The sequence below is a fragment of the Penicillium citrinum genome (genome assembly GCF_028827155.1).
Source record: "Penicillium citrinum strain IBT 23319 chromosome Unknown utg000009l:1.0-4274883.0:1.0-4276374.0, whole genome shotgun sequence".
NCBI classification, from domain to species: Eukaryota; Fungi; Ascomycota; class Eurotiomycetes; order Eurotiales; family Aspergillaceae; genus Penicillium; species Penicillium citrinum.
The window spans coordinates 3,909,990-3,926,019 of NW_026622694.1; the positions used below are offsets into that span (position 1 = coordinate 3,909,990).

The 16,030-nt window shown below is 47.2% G+C and overlaps 6 protein-coding genes across 6 annotated transcripts; 3 read left to right on the forward strand and 3 right to left on the reverse strand.

The window, feature by feature from the left end:
* Positions 1 to 537: 537 nt before the first annotated feature.
* Positions 538 to 1,551, reverse strand: N7469_010941 (SDR family oxidoreductase; the record flags this gene model as incomplete). The annotated part of the gene is made up of 4 exons (XM_056649846.1): positions 538 to 831; positions 894 to 1,097; positions 1,174 to 1,421; positions 1,503 to 1,551. Coding segments are annotated over 4 exons (795 nt in total), but the record flags the coding sequence as incomplete, so codon positions are not given.
* A 65-nt stretch (positions 1,552 to 1,616) lies between these two features.
* On the reverse strand, positions 1,617 to 3,054 carry N7469_010942 (uncharacterized protein; the record flags this gene model as incomplete). Its single annotated transcript, XM_056649847.1, has 5 exons — positions 1,617 to 1,754; positions 1,844 to 1,878; positions 2,041 to 2,279; positions 2,308 to 2,836; positions 2,907 to 3,054. The coding sequence occupies 5 exons, from the start codon at positions 3,052 to 3,054 to the stop codon at positions 1,617 to 1,619; spliced, it is 1,089 nt and encodes a 362-aa protein (XP_056496978.1).
* A 1,432-nt stretch (positions 3,055 to 4,486) lies between these two features.
* Positions 4,487 to 5,353, reverse strand: N7469_010943 (Zn(II)2Cys6 transcription factor domain-containing protein; the record flags this gene model as incomplete). Its single annotated transcript, XM_056649848.1, has 3 exons — positions 4,487 to 4,863; positions 4,981 to 5,201; positions 5,271 to 5,353. 3 exons carry the CDS (start codon positions 5,351 to 5,353, stop codon positions 4,487 to 4,489), a joined length of 681 nt encoding a protein of 226 aa, XP_056496979.1.
* Positions 5,354 to 5,911: 558 nt separating this feature from the next.
* On the forward strand, positions 5,912 to 7,796 carry N7469_010944 (Zn(II)2Cys6 transcription factor; the record flags this gene model as incomplete). The annotated part of the gene is made up of 2 exons (XM_056649849.1): positions 5,912 to 6,811; positions 6,870 to 7,796. 2 exons carry the CDS (start codon positions 5,912 to 5,914, stop codon positions 7,794 to 7,796), a joined length of 1,827 nt encoding a protein of 608 aa, XP_056496980.1.
* Positions 7,797 to 9,036: 1,240 nt separating this feature from the next.
* N7469_010945 (putative amino acid permease) lies at positions 9,037 to 11,102 on the forward strand (the record flags this gene model as incomplete). The annotated part of the gene is made up of 7 exons (XM_056649850.1): positions 9,037 to 9,138; positions 9,216 to 9,236; positions 9,321 to 9,369; positions 9,444 to 10,210; positions 10,288 to 10,410; positions 10,473 to 10,875; positions 10,927 to 11,102. The coding sequence occupies 7 exons, from the start codon at positions 9,037 to 9,039 to the stop codon at positions 11,100 to 11,102; spliced, it is 1,641 nt and encodes a 546-aa protein (XP_056496981.1).
* Positions 11,103 to 11,981: 879 nt separating this feature from the next.
* N7469_010946 (putative nicotinamide nucleotide transhydrogenase) lies at positions 11,982 to 15,543 on the forward strand (the record flags this gene model as incomplete). Its single annotated transcript, XM_056649851.1, has 5 exons — positions 11,982 to 12,066; positions 12,165 to 13,729; positions 13,791 to 15,063; positions 15,119 to 15,307; positions 15,388 to 15,543. The coding sequence occupies 5 exons, from the start codon at positions 11,982 to 11,984 to the stop codon at positions 15,492 to 15,494; spliced, it is 3,219 nt and encodes a 1,072-aa protein (XP_056496982.1). The 3' UTR covers positions 15,495 to 15,543.
* Positions 15,544 to 16,030: the final 487 nt, after the last annotated feature.

Consider the following 16,030-nt stretch of genomic DNA (forward strand, 5'->3'; position numbering starts at 1 on the left):
ATTTTGTGGAACTCCATAATTGGAGATGTGCAGAAACCCCACTCGGACGATGACCTGGTGGAGTTGTTGCAAAAGTCCCAGTTGACGAGTGGCAGAGTTGGCGAGGGAGGGATTGATTATAGGAATGAATTGAAAGCTTAACGTAATTTTTAGACATAAAAAGCTGGTTCAACTGGTCTTCCATATTGTTTTCCTTGGCCTGAACAATCATGTTATAAGCGAACGAGGTCATATTGAATGGCGGACATCAGTCACCAAAAATTGTGTGAAGTCGAGGTGACAATTTCGTCATGAGACGAAACAATCAAAAAAAAAAAAAGACTAAAATTTATTCTCGGAGACCGAACACCTATGTGATTCTAAAAGCAGCCAAGAGTCCATGATTCTAAGGGGCAATAGATCAATACTGTCATTGGGCCATCAGAGTGCACCGTCAAAAGGCTAACATCCGCAACGGCTGCATGAAGGAGCGGATCGTCGGCAGAAGGTTACAAAAATGTACAGAGACTCTATATAATGAGATAGATGCTGATTGACCGACTTCCCTTTCAAGGGGAAATCAAACTTAAATGCATTTTCCCCATCAACCACCATCTCAGTGCCATTAATGAAGCTGCCTTCGTCACTGGCAAGATAGAGACACATATTAGCAATATCGTCTGCTTCGGTTAGACGGCCAAGAGGCACATTTCCCAAGAATTTCGCGCGGTTCTCCGGGGTATCTTCCATTCCGGTGAACATGGAGAATAGCCCAGTGCCGGAAAGTAAAGGAGCTACGCTGTTCACCCGGATGTTTTGAGGGCCATATTCGGCGGCAAGACCTTTAGTAGCCTGGAGGACAGATTAATTCAAGCGTACGTTGCTTACTTTCCATAGAGGAATATTCGACTTACATTAGTTACCGCGCCTTTAGAGGCATTGTACCAGACCAGTCCCGGACGTGGGCGAGCTGCACCAGTCGATGAAATGTTGATGATCGAACCACCTGAGCCTTGCTCGATGATTCGTGGGATGACTATTGTACCGGCCAGATAGATACTTTTGACGTTGACCTTGAATACACGTTCCCATTCATCTTCGGTGACTTCAACGGTGGGCTGCATGCAGATAGTTAGTAAGGAGATCAATAAAAGGGACCAACCAAACATAAGCAGGGGGTTCGAATTCTCTGACCTTATTACGATAGGTAGTTCCAGCATTGTTAACTAACACGTCCAGTCTACCGAATTTCGAGAAGGCCAGATCTGTCACAGTCTTCCATTCTTCGGCCTGTGTGACATCCACGCGCTGGAAGATCAAATTGGCAGGGTTTTGGCTGGCCACCTTCTCTCCTCCCTCGGTATTGATATCGGCGACAATGACTTTGGCGCCCTCCTCGCCGAATCGACGTGCGATCGCTGCACCAAACCCGGAGCCTCCTCCTAATACCACAGAACACATCAATATGCTGAACAAGGTACTATTCCGTGGAGGTCATCTCGCCAAGCGTAGTGAAGACTTACCCGTAACGATGGCGACTTTGCCTTGCAATCTCGAACCTTGGGAGGACATCTTAAAAGGTAAATTCTGAGAGGTGAAAGTTTCCAGTCAGAAACCTTTTCCAACCCGACAGCTTTTTAAAAGTGTCCAAGGATTTGGTTGGAAGAGGGGCTGTAGGCGATCGGCGTGAACTCCGTGTGTTTCCCCGCAGCGGCCAAAGTCTCCAGGGATTGTCCCGATAATGCTGTTGTGCTCCAATTGACTGCAGGAGAAACCTAATTAGGAAAGTTATCTATTCATCATGATGATCAGGAAGCTAAAGATCGAGTAACGTCGCTTGAACTAAAGCATGCTATTCACTTACATGGAATTTGCCATACCATCCGTTGTTCACAAGTCCTAGGGATTATTGAGTAATAGCTTTGAAAGGTAATATGGGCGTATGATACACCTACCCGATTCTATTTTTTGAGTTAGCCATTAGTGTCGTACTAGGTATCCAAACTTCCTTTCATGATAGTTCGTAGTCAGATAGAGATAAACTTTTGATAGGGCGCTCACCCTGGGGCGGGTTATATGACGCTTCGTTGACAGCCACGAGATACTGTGAAAGAATGATTCGTCGTTGCAACTCATTTGCACTGCTATTTCTAGCAGCTGATAGATCTATAAAAGCTCCTGATGTCCAATAGTTTTCCCACCATCTCCGGTATTCCTCAACGATGGCATTGTAATCAGGAATAACCCTTGGGGTATTTGGAGGCGAGAAGTCCGCCACAATGTGCAAAGTATCAGACCCACTAGGTTGAAGAATAAATTTATTCGTACCCATTCAATCTATTTAGAGACATGTCTATATCAGTATTCCAAGTCATACCAACCTGGTTAAAGTTGTTGTCAAGCTTGTGGTGGAAAGTAGCAGTGTTCCCAGCGATACGCATAGTCACCGTACTATGTGAAGTGTCGTTCCAAACACCAACATAAGGCGCATCGAATTTATGAGTGTCGAAATTAGGAAACTCCAAAAATATGCCTAATTTACTAGATAAAACAAGATCTGTCTTTATGGCGATCCCCACAACAGGTTGATCGGGATGGCACGAGACTTGTACAGAGACGTCAGATTCCTTATAGTTGAAGCTGGAAATGATAGTCCCCTCCCAGAGATCAAGATACTGAGATTTATTCAAGATATTTTCTTCTGTGATCCCATATTCGTAAAAGTGAAAGCCGGTATTTGCCATGTTTAACCTCTGGGGATTCTGAACCAGCCAATTTGAGATGTCACTTTCTGCTGGGTTTGGCATATTATAGTTCACAAGGCGATCATATGTCCACCAATCTACTCCCAAAAAGTCTATATCAGACTTTATAAGCTAATTTGATTCGGATTAAGTCAGTGGAGGGGGAGGGGGAATTCGATATACCAGAAGGGGAGGTCTGATTTTCGACAGTAGGCAGACTGAAATTATGCCACGCCCAGGAGCTTTGGATAGAAAACCGCGAAAATGTCTGCAGGCCAGTAATATCAGCGCCAAAGGCAAAATCACCATTTCCAACTTGTAGCGGTGTCATCGAAGAGCTGGAATTGCGGTGTAGATTAAACGAGCGAACAATTTCTCGTCGTTTAGAGGCGCTTATAATGCCCACAACTCTGATGGTGTGAATACAGAGTAAAATGCATGTTTGTGGATGTATCAACATGGCAAAGGTCGGCTGAAGAGACAATACATCACGATTCAAAGAGGTATGGGTGAAAGCCAGTGAGACCAACATCAGTTTAATTGTTGATGAAGATACTACATAAGGTTATGACTGGTGAAAATTTCCAGCTCAGTTCTCCGCTGCGTCATGTTGGATGCCCGAATTGGTGAAGATCTGACTATCCCCCCGCCTCGTGGGTACATCTTTGCGTGGGGAATCTGGAGAATACGTTAATTCATCCAATTTAGCATGATTACATCCTTACAGATCGCTATTGTGAACACAGTGTACATAGTATGTAGCATGTATTCGTCTGGGGAACGAGATTCAACCTATACAGGTAACATCGGAAGCATGTGATGGTATGTAACGAACTCTTTATGTTCAATCTAAATGAATTAACTATTACAACATTGGCTGTTCCTGTTTTACAAATGTCATTCCACCAACAACAGAATTCCAGAGAGCTTTGGCCGGATCGTTTCTTAGTCGGGATACAAAAAAGTATCCCTCTAAGATGGACGCAGCATCTTCCCACCACCTCAGGCCGAGCTGTGATGCGCAGTTCCTGAGGTTTTCAATGCACCAGATATGGCTGTCGAAGCCTTGAGATGCGATTCCACTGATGAACAGTATCCAAAAAAGTAGGTCTGGTGCTACCGCGGAGAGGATGGGTAGGCTATATTCAAAGTTGTGTCGAAGAGTACGAATCAGGTTCTCGATACATGGATTTCCTTCAAATCTCATGACTCGCACTGTTAGATAGCACAGTGTTCCAAGTCTGATTGCGTCTTGGAAGGGAGTAAGAGTGATTTCCCGAGGTAGGGAATGTAAACGATTGGCCAGAAGGACCAGATGGTCATTTTCGAGAGGCAGTGATCGACAATCGGAGTCTTCAATATCCTCGAAACGAGAGATGAGGTGGCATAATGAGTAAAGAATTGATGAAAGTGGGGAGGGTATGTCTTGAGACCATGGGGAGACAAAAAATCGGGCGCCGATAGAAGGACGGGTGGTCAAATTACTCTTGCTGGCGGCCGCTTTGGATTCAATCCTATTGATCCATTTGCTAGAAACTTCGAAGACAGGAGGTGCACTGCTTTGTAGTCCTCTTAGGAGATCACAGCTGGAAAGGTAAAGGATTAGTGACAAATTTAGATAAGTATATATGTGGCAGGTCAACGCACTAATATACAAGGGAGATAGTGGGCTCGCTCAGCGAGTCCAATCCCCCAGCTTCATAAATAATCCTGCTAAGGCCAGTTAAATGCGCTTCTACGGCATTCGCGTCGGCCCGTGCCGCCTAAATTTGTGTCTTGTTTAGTACGGGGTTCGGAGCGGTCACGGCGGAAAGGTATAATAAACCAGGGCCACTAACCTCCACACAGAACACAATGGTGATGAGAATGATAGTTGACTCCGACTGGACCCCAGATGGACATCCAAGGATCTTCTGTAAAGATTGAACCATTCGACCCCGAAGGGCAAACAGATCTCGGATGGAGCGGTTCAATTCTCGCGCCCCTTCACGACGTGAAAAGAGGCTTGCGGTGCGGGTCAGAGCACCAAGTAGCAGGACGGCTTCTGCTAGGACCGGGTGATCCAGAGCTTGCTGGTATAACCAATTGCACATGGTAGATGCACTAAACGGAAAGGCCGCTTTAGATACATAGTACTTATCTGCAATAGGTCAACATTAATATTAATATCCCGAGAAGAGGTTAGAGAAAAAAAAGAAATAAATAAAAAGGAAAAGGAGAAACGAATAAGGGAATTTAGAATAAAAAAATAACTGACAGATATGGAAGTAAAAATCGGGGCTCGTATGCAGAACCAATGACCGTAAAGATGGAAAGGCGTCGGCAACATCTATCGGAGGACTATGATAGATTGGGACCGGGGCCAAGGTCTTGAGAACTAGAGATGAATCGGCAGGTCTGTATCCTGCACAGACGCGGCCAGAGGTTCTGCAACGATTACATTCTGGTTTTCCTTCATCGCATTTGATTCGTCGAGACCTGCATGGAGTAGCGTGGATGTGAGGAGGGGAGCTCTCCCACTAAGAAGGGAAAGGTTGGGGAACTAACTTGCAGGTGATGCAGCCAGTGCGCACCTTAGGCTTACTGGTGCGCTTGACCTTCGAAACAGAAACTTCAGATTCTGAACCCATGGCGAACCCTTGTCAGACTGGTTTCACATCGACCAGTCACTTAATCCGAGCATCCGAGCGTGTTCACCTCCAGAATCGCCAAGCTGGGGAGTGGCGAAAAAAAGAGAGTATTAACAACTGGGCAAAGTGGTCTGTCTGAGAGAGAGAGCTCTGCGCAGCTTCTTTCACAGCATCACATGACCCTTATAAGAAGGGTGAATTCAGAGAAATATACAGAGAAAAAAAAAGAGCCAGTGATAGAACAGAAGTTCTTTGATGAAATGCGCTGGAGTTTGGAGTTTGAGAGGAGCGCAACTCCACTGAGGGGAGCGAGTGGGAGGAAAGAAAAGTGGGAAGTGGAGGAGATCGCCTGGTCTAACCGCGACAGGCGATCTCCTTCACTGCACCGCGCTAATTTTATGCCACAGCCTTGTCGCTTTTCTTTCTTTCTTGCTTCTTCTTTCTCTCCCTCTTTTTCTCTTTTCTCTCGCTTTGATTTACATTTTTTGAATTTCTCAACCATGACTGTTTCTCATTCTCTTTTGACTTAATGTAGATCCAATTCTCCAATTTTCCGCCATGGAGATGCGCGGCACTCCATTGACGGCCGAGTCGCCGCAGTCGCAGTCACAGTCACAGTCACAGTCACAATCCCCCGAGGCTTCGACCGTCCCCCCTCGAAAACGCGTTCGTCGCTGGCATCACCGAGGTTTTACCGGTTGCTCGACCTGTCGTCGTCGTCATGTTCGCTGCGATGAGGCTTCGCCTACGTGTAACAATTGCGTGCGGCTCGGACTTGAGTGCGATGGTACCCAGGGCCGTATGACATTTAAAGTATACGGTCCATCAAACCAGGATCAGGATCTCTCACAAACACAAACACAACCCAAACCACCACGGAAACGGAGGAAAATAATCACTAGTCCGGATTCCTCGAGTGAATCCTCAACCGGAAGTCTCGTGGTTCAACGAGGGAAGAATAAAGTAGAGGGGGAGCGGGAGCGGGAGGGGGGAGGAACTCCGGCATGCGAAGGACTGATTGTGTCACCAGCAACCATTTCCCCGGTCATTCCACCACAATTCCAGTTCCAATTTCAATTTCGATTTCAAGAATCCATGTCACCGACCAACTTAATCGCGTCATCACTGACGTTTACCGACGACCGATATTATACACACTTCATTGATCAAGTCTCGACACTCCTTCTAATATACGACAACGCCATGAACAGCAATCCTTATCGGAGTTGCTTCCCAGATCTTGCCCGTTCCTCTCCATCTATGGTCGGGGCCATGCAGGCTCTTGGCGCATTACATCTTGCGAATACCACAGACGGGCCTTCGCGCAATACACATTTCCAACAAGCCATGAGTAAATATGGAGAAGTAGTGAAGCTGTTTCGTGATCGCTATGCTCGTCCTCGTGAAGGGCTGGGAATGACCGATTTTGCGACTTGTCTGTTACTCTGTCTATTCGAGGTGAGTTGCACTAATGAATCTTGACTTGAGCTTTCCTCCCGCTGACTCGATCATATAGATGATGGATTCACAGCAACAAAACTGGAAAGTACATTTAAAGGGTGCTCGTGCTATTTACAACCTCATTTTCTTCCCGCCCTCCGATAATTCTGACTCCGCCCATGAGGAGAAAAGGCTGGTGGAGACCAATCATCCGCTCCGATCATTCCTGGTCTCGTTATTATCTTACCTCGATGTGGCTGGTGCTTGTGCAACACCAGGCGGCACAGTCGTAGAAGGCAACTACTGGAAGACACTCGGCGGCGGGTGGGAGTACAATCTCGGGATTCCCAGTTTATCGGGCGGGTCGATACCAGATAATCCGCGATTGATCGAGCTTCGGTCTGCCTGGTCTGGCATGATGGAGGTACAAGCGGAGATCAGCACATTTGCACGAGATAAACAATGGATGGCACCAGAGCATCAAGATATGGTCTACAAGGAGATCTTCCACCGATTGGTGATCTGGCGAGCAAGTACCCCAATCAGTCTGCAGGTACTGGGTGATATGGAGCTAGACGATGATGAACTCAGTCATTTTCCCTACCCAGATATGCTGGAATACGTCGGGTGCATTGAAGCCTACGAAAAGGCAACGTTTGTTCATCTGCACCAAGTTGGTGGAGCCGATCGACCTGGTTGGATCACAGATCGGAGTTATCTCAACATGCTTGTGACTCGAATTGTAACTTTAATTCGCAAATTGTCGAAAGACGTTGGTCAATTAGCGGTATTGTGGCCGCTCTTCATTGCTGGTCAGGAAACGCGACGGGTTGATGAACAGCAATATATTCGACAAACTCTGATCGATCTCCGACGGTATGGCTTTCGAAACGTGGACAAAGCTCTTGAACTGCTTGAGAAGTTGTGGTTTAAGAGACGCACTTTTCCCGAGGGATGGACAGAGACCTTGGACGAGATCCAGTCGAATATTCTCCTTCCATAACTTCAGATACCCTGTTTCTTTTCTGTGTTTCTCTTTTCTCTTCTTTTTTTTTTTTTTTTTTCACTATATCCTTCCTCCCACTTTTTTCATATCTTGTTATTCTATGCGTCACATACTTGGCCAGACTATTCTCTCTGACATTGAGTGGCATCTCATGATCATGCACATACACATCCACATACACATCCATATACATACATTTGGACATACACATACAGCATAGCATACCTATGCTATGCTTATATTACTGTTAATATATAGCTGTCTCATGAATATTGAATCTACATACAGTAGTACTTACGTATAATGAATATGATATACTCCAATCCAACCGGATTACGAGGCTCGCGGGGCAAAATGAGTGGGTCATCGTAACCGGTTTCGGTGATCAACTTGATTTCCAGCAATTCAGACAAGTCATGATACAAGATACAGTATATTATCTTTTATTGTCACTATTCCTTAGTTTAAACTATAGAATATATAGATCTCATACTCGTAGTAATATTAACATTACCGTACAATCTGACTGTAAGCTACACATCTACCACTACTTAAGTGCACCCCAATGGTGGGTCTAATTTCCTCTCGTTCAAACTTGATTCCCGCGGACCAGACACCTCCGACGATATTCAAGATGGGCACGATGTAGTGTACGACTGTCTGTACAAAGTATGTATAGCATGATCTTAATTGTATATACAGGTGTAGGGCTAAATGACTGCTTACTGCTATCTCTCATATAATCATGACTATCTTTTATTACTTCCTCTGATCCAACCACACGACACTGTATAGTACATACACTACGAACTAGTACTAACTGACTATTGCACTTAATTACGTGATTGCATCTCCCACTTCATACGGATAATCACATTCATATTAACCAGCCAGAAATCATCCTATTCCCACCACACTGTCCAACATACTACATACTGTACTCCGTACAAGTACTGTTGTAATCTCTCCACTGTTCTTAGTCCAACTTCCAACTTTAGCGTAGTGGACCATTCTCTTCCCGCCAGTGGGGTCCTTTTCTGGACTCTTTTGCTGGGTTCCTGAGAACGGCGCGACCTTCGGGGCCAAAAGTTTAACGGGGGAAATTTTTCATCTTCTGCCTTTCTCTTCCAAACCTCCAATATTCTTTGTTTTTTTTTTTTTGATTTGTTTTTTGTTTCTTTCACGATCTCGTGAGTACGAAAGATCTTCGCGCTCATATTGCGCTTTCTTAGCAGAGATGGCGCTCGAACATGAGGATCTCGTACTCGGTCGCGATGATGTGGTTGCCGGTGAAGAGAATCGGAGTGAGACTGAGTCCAAGGATGATGCTGCGTTGTTGGTAGGTCTCTTATTACGGGACAGAATAGAGTAGATTCAGTATTGTTGTCTTGAATCCATGGCTAACTGTGTGTTTAGAGGACTATGGGCTATAAACCGGTATGGGTTGTCAAAGGATAACCTACCATCAGTGACATGGTAGAGTGGAGTGAAGATCGCAAATCTGATAATAACCTTGACTAGGTCTTGCATCGAACATATACACTGTTTGAGAACTTTGCCACGACCTTTGGTATGTTTCTCTTGTTGTATTTTTTTTTTTGGCTTTTTTCTTCGAAATAAAACCTTTTTCACTGACAATCCTAGCCGCACTTTACTTTGTCGGTGGAGTTCGAGTCACTTTCAGTACTGGTATTGCCGCAGGTGGAAATCTCGCCTACTGGACCAGCTATCTAGTCACCATGGTTTTCACTTTCATCACTGCTGCAGTCATTGCCGAGGTTTGCTCTGCATCTCCATCAGCAGGATCGATCTATCTTTGGGCTGCTGAAGCCGGTGGTCCTCGATTTGGTCGATTGCTTGGCTTTATCGTTGCATGGTGGAGTACCACGGCTTGGACAACCTTTTGCGCTAGCAATACCCAGTCCGCCGTGAACTACATGCTTGCTGAACTGACTGTCTTCAACGTGGATTTCCCCAAGGACACTGACGATGTCAAGTTCCGTGCTGTCCAGTGGATTTGTACGGAGATTCTGCTGGCATTAGCTGCTCTACTGAACTTCATGCCGCCTCGCTATTTCAAGGCTGTCTTTTGGCTCTCGGCTGCTGTTGTCATGTTGGACTTTTTGCTGAATTTGATCTGGCTTCCTATCGGTACCGCTCAGACTTGGGGCTTCCGTACAACCCACGAGGCTTTCATGACGACCTATAATGGTACTGGTGCTCCGGCCGGTTGGAACTGGTGTCTTTCTTATCTGGCTACTGCTGGTATTTTGATTGGCTTTGATGCTTCTGGTCACGTTGCTGAAGAGACCAAGAACGCCTCTGTCACTGCTGCCCGGGGTATTTTCTGGAGTACCGTTGCCAGTGGATTCGGTGGTTTGGCAACTATTATCCTGTTCCTTTTCTGTGCGGTATGCTTACTCTCCTTGTTCATCTTGCAATATCAATAGTATCTGTGTATATCTGTGCTGATTTTGTCCTGATCTAGCCTGACAATGATACTTTGCTGGGCTTCGGCTCTCCTCAGCCTTTCGTCCCACTTTATGAGGCTGTCCTTGGCCGGGGTGGTCATATTCCCATGAACGTGATCTGCGTCGTTGCCTTGTGGCTGGTAAGTAAAGCGGATCAGAATTTGCTCATTCGATCGTTCCAGTCAATTAATCTTCTCTCTAGAACACTGCTATTGCAATCATCGCCGCGTCTCGACTGGTCTTTGCCGTCGCTCGTGATGGTGTACTGCCATTCTCTGGTTGGGTCTCGAAGGTGCATAATGGTCAACCCCGGAACGCCGTCATCGTCGTGTGGGCTGTTGCTGCCCTCGTTACATGCACAATCCTCCCGTCTAATGTGGCTTTCACTTCTCTCGTTTCCGCCGCCGGTGTTCCCAGTGCGGCTGCATATGGTCTGATCTGTCTAGGCAGATTGTTCTGCACGCCAAAACGCTTCCCTAAGCCTGCATGGAGTCTTGGTCGATGGAGCAAGCCATTTCAGCTCATTGGTGTCTTTTGGAATGGATGGGTTGTGGCCATCTTGTTCTCGCCCTATGCCTGGCCCGTGACCGGCGAGAACTTGAACTGTAAGATATCTCTGTTTCTCTGCTTGGAGATATTCAGCTGACTCGTTCTAGATGCACCTATCATTATGGCAGGTGTCACTATTTTCGCCCTGATCTCTTACTTTATCATGCCTGAGAGTGCCTGGCTTCCTCGGAACCGCATCACACATTTCATTGATAGCAAGGGCGCGGTCGAGACGGTGGAGGAAATCCACCCGGGCCATGGTGAGCCGAGTGGCGGTCGATGATGTCCCCAGCTATCAAGGGAGTCTCAAATCTTACTAGATATTGCTGGATATAGAATAAAAAGTACTCATCGGGGGTAATAAAGACTGAGTAGTCTTCTGCAGTTTATATACACTACAACGATCCAGTTGGCTGTGAATAGACAGATATCTATCTTGCTTAACTTAATCGTGTTACAAGAATATACATCTACTTCTCTCTACTCTTTCTCTCCTCGTCTGACTTGTACTACTGCTCAGTATATCACCAGATCATTCCGCAGTCGGCACTTCTCTAGCATTGACCATCTCGGCGCATCCTGGCGCAAAGTCGTGCGGGGAAAAGTCTCGATACAACATTGCTGCTATAGTTTTACTGCTAATACAGCGACGCCATACAACCCTTGTTAGATACTTCTCATAATAGGGTCATTAGAATCCTAGTAATTTAGACAATCTACTAATTAATATAATCCATCCAGTAATTAAAACACGGGTGCTGTTCCATCTACAAATCTCAACTAAAACGTCACGGTGGAGAATTCGGCAGATCCGTCCTCTCCACCTCCACAAAAACGCGGGGATGGAAGTCTGAGCTCGTCCCATTCGATCATTTCCATCAAGGCACACAATCCAATCCAATAAAAAGACAATGTTTGATTCGACACTGTTTCATCGCCTCCTTTCAAGGTTTGGGCGTTTTTGAGGTTCGCAGTGTATACTGCCTGGTGCCTCTCCGATCTTCGCTACTTCATCCTTTTACTCTTGCCGGTCTCCACCTTTTCCTCCCCATTCACCCTCTTTCTTCTTCGGTTCTTTCTTTCTTTCTTCTTTCTTCTTTCTCTCCACTTCACTTCCTTCCTCCAATGTTCTCTTGAGCCTTTGGTCACTCTTGACACCATCATGAGTGTCGCGTTGCCCCTGCGGTCACTGGGACCATGTCTGGTCCCGAATGTAACGCGCGCGGGGAAATTATGGTCGACGCACGGTGAGTCCCGCGAGACGAGATATGTGCAAGGCACAATGCATGCCCAGGGAGTTCTGGTCAGTTTGCTAATTGAAGGGCATGATTGGCAATAATTATAGTCTCTCAATTCCGACGGGTCGGTCTTCTTTCTTCGCTTTCTAAGAAACCCGCCCTTCCTCCGCCTCAATGGGCTGTCTCCAAGCGCTCTGCTTCGAGCACCACCACTACTCCGGAATCGGAGCCTGGGTCGGTGTCAACTACTCCCTACAGCTCCTTGACAGTCGGTGTACCCCGTGAGACTCACGAAAATGAACGCCGTGTCGCCATTACTCCTCAGAATGTGGCCATGCTCCTCAAGAAGGGCTTTGCTCGTGTCTTGGTTGAACGTGGTGCCGGTGAAGGCGCTCAACTACTAGATGAAGCGTACGAAAAGGCCGGCGCAACTCTGGTTGACCGTGATTCCATCTTCTCCGACAGTGACATTGTCATGAAGGTTCGAAGCCCTCAGATTGAGGGTTCCTTCAATGAGGTGCAAGCTCTGCGTAAAGGTTCTACGATTATTTCTTTCCTATACCCGGCTCAGAATAAGTCTATTGTGGATGCTCTGGCTGCTCAAGGTGTAACTTCGTTTGCTATGGACAAAATTCCTCGGATTTCGCGAGCTCAGGTCTTCGATGCTCTGAGCTCTATGGCTAACATTGCCGGTTATAAGGCTGTTCTTGAAGCATCAAACCATTTCGGCCGCTTCCTGACTGGCCAGGTTACAGCTGCTGGGAAAATCCCTCCGAGTAAAGTTCTCGTGATCGGCGCGGGTGTGGCCGGTCTGAGTGCCATTGCCTCGGCCCGGAGAATGGGTGCCATAGTTCGTGGCTTCGATACTCGTCCCGCTGTACGCGAACAGGTTCAATCATTGGGTGCAGAATTCATTGAAGTCGATTTCCAGGAAGATGGCGCCGGTCAAGGTGGTTATGCCAAGGAAATGTCTAAGGAATTCATCGAGGCCGAGATGAAGCTTTTTATGGAACAAGCTCGCGATGTTGACATAATAATCACCACTGCTCTGATCCCCGGTAGACCTGCACCAAAATTGATCACCAAGGAGATGGTGGCCGCCATGAAACCAGGCTCCGTAATTGTCGATCTTGCAGCTGAAGCCGGTGGTAACTGCGAAGCAACAATTCCTGGTCAACTCGCCAACTATAAAGATGTCACAATCATTGGTTATACCGATCTGCCCTCACGACTGCCAACCCAATCATCTACCTTGTACTCAAACAACATCACCAAATTGCTTCTGTCAATGGCCCCGAAGGAAAAGTCTTTCGGGATTGACTTCAACGATGAGGTGGTACGCGGGTCTATCATCACCCGAGACGGCGAGGTGATTCCACCGGCTGCTCCTCCCGCTCCTCCACCCACTCCGAAGCCGGAGGCCGCAGCCACTACCGCGAAGAAAGAAGAAGAACTTGCTTTGACTCCATGGCAAAAAGTCACCCGAGAGGTTGCCACTGTTACGGGGGCTATGGGTACCACCCTGGCCCTCGGAAAAGCTACCGGTCCCGCTTTCATGAGTAACATGATGACTTTTGGTCTCTCTGGTCTAGTCGGATATCGTGCTGTGTGGGGCGTGGCACCAGCTTTGCACTCGCCGTTGATGAGCGTGACCAATGCAATTTCTGGTATGGTTGGTATCGGTGGACTATTCATCATGGGGGGGTGGCTTTACGCCGACCACTCTTCCCGAGTATCTTGGAGCAGCATCGGTGCTTCTAGCTTTCGTCAATGTTTCTGGAGGGTTTGTGGTTACCAAGCGCATGCTGGACATGTTCAAGCGTCCCACTGATCCCCCCGAATATCCATGGCTATATGCTATTCCTGGTCTCGTGTTTGGCGGCGGCTTCATTGCCGCAGCAAGCACTGGTATGGCCGGTATAGTCCAGGCCGGATACCTTGTTAGCTCCATCCTCTGTATGAGCTCGATTTCCGCCTTGGCTTCGCAAGCCACAGCTCGGCGTGGTAATATTTTCGGTATCCTTGGAGTTGTCTCCGGTATTCTGGCCTCGCTGGCTGCAGTAGGTTTTGATACCGAGACCTTGACACAGTTCGCTGCCGTTGCTGGCACTGGTGCCGTTGTTGGAGGACTGATTGGTCGCCGCATTACCCCTACTGGACTCCCTCAGACTGTGGCTGCTCTGCATTCTGTGGTCGGTCTTGCAGCCGTTCTTACCAGTATCGGCAGTGTGTTGGTCGATATTGAAGATATTACGACTTTGCACATGGTCACGGCCTATCTGGGCGTTCTCATCGGCGGTGTCACATTCACTGGCTCCCTTGTTGCGTTCATGAAGCTTGCGGGACGGATGTCCTCCAGTCCGAAAATTCTACCAGGCCGACATATCATCAACTCGACTCTTCTGGGTACTAATGTTGCCACTATGGGAGCATTCTTGACCATGGCTCCAGCAAACGCCGGCATTGCAGCCGCCTGTCTTGGTGCCAACACCCTGCTTAGTTTCCTAAAGGGCTACACGACAACTGCCGCCATCGGGGGTGCTGATATGCCTGTGGTAATCACCGTTCTGAATGCTTATTCGGGCTTCGCACTTGTTGCTGAAGGTCTCATGCTCGATAACCCGCTGCTCACTAGCGTGGGATCTCTGATTGGTGTCAGCGGTTCAATTCTCTCTTACATCATGTGTGTGGCCATGAACCGCTCACTCACTAATGTCCTATTCGGTGGAATCTCTGCCTCAACGTCACAAACGCAAAGAAAGATTGAAGGAGAGGTCACGCAGACCAGCATCGATGATACTGTGGAATCTCTGTCCGGGGCTGAAAATGTAATCATCATTGTCGGCTACGGAATGGCTGTCGCCAAAGCGCAATATGCGCTCGCCGAGATCGTTCGCTTGCTGCGTGCTCGCGGGGTCAACGTGAGGTTCGCTATTCATCCAGTAGCCGGTCGTATGCCTGGTCAGTGCAACGTACTACTGGCCGAAGCGTCTGTACCTTATGATAGTGAGTATCCACTTTATACTGCGTGAGACATCTCACCAGAACTAACTTTTTCTAGTTGTTTTGGAGATGGACGAGATCAACGAAGACTTCTCCGAGACAGACGTTACGCTAGTGATCGGCGCAAACGATACTGTCAACCCCATCGCGATGGAGCCGGATTCTTCCATCTCGGGAATGCCCGTCCTGCACGCCTGGAAGAGCAAAGAAGTGATTGTCATGAAGCGGGGCATGTCAAGTGGATACGGTACGTCCTTCATTTATCTTATATTAATCGACCGTTACATACATCCCGTACTCTTGACTAACGCGACCCAACCTGATCAGCCGATGTACCAAACCCAATGTTCTTCATGCCGGGAACACGAATGCTGTTCGGCGACGCTAAAACCTCATGCGATGCTATCAAGTCCGCCCTGGAGGCACGGAAATAGACATAGCTGGTATATGAGCCGAGTGCATTTCGTGTCGCTGTTAACATGGTTTTATCCTAGCCACCCATGGAATGTGACCTTTAGTGTCATGTGCGGGTTCTTTTTTGCTCTGGCTAGCAGCAATTCCAAACTATTGCAATATAGCATTTACTATTTGCTCAAGCTATTGCATTATCCCTGTTGAGGATTTTCCCGAGCTTCCACCGTAGAATGCGCACTAGTAGATCTTTCAAACGCCACGGCAGGATGATTATCCTGCGAACACGTACGAGCTCGAAAAGCAATACACAGGTCCGCAAAAAATAGTATTAATAGGTTTAATCACTATTGCTTGACCGCAAATTTACCCGGAGTCCTCTGCAAATCTTCCCACGGTACCAGATTGCGAATTCATATCCCAAATTTTAGACCTCGGAAGTGTTGAACAAAGACTCGGAAGATTTGTGTGCACGGAGAAAACCTTCGTTTATCCATTCGTCTGATAAGTCCCACGATACCTATCTTCTGAATAGGATTCCTAGGTAGGAATTCTATTT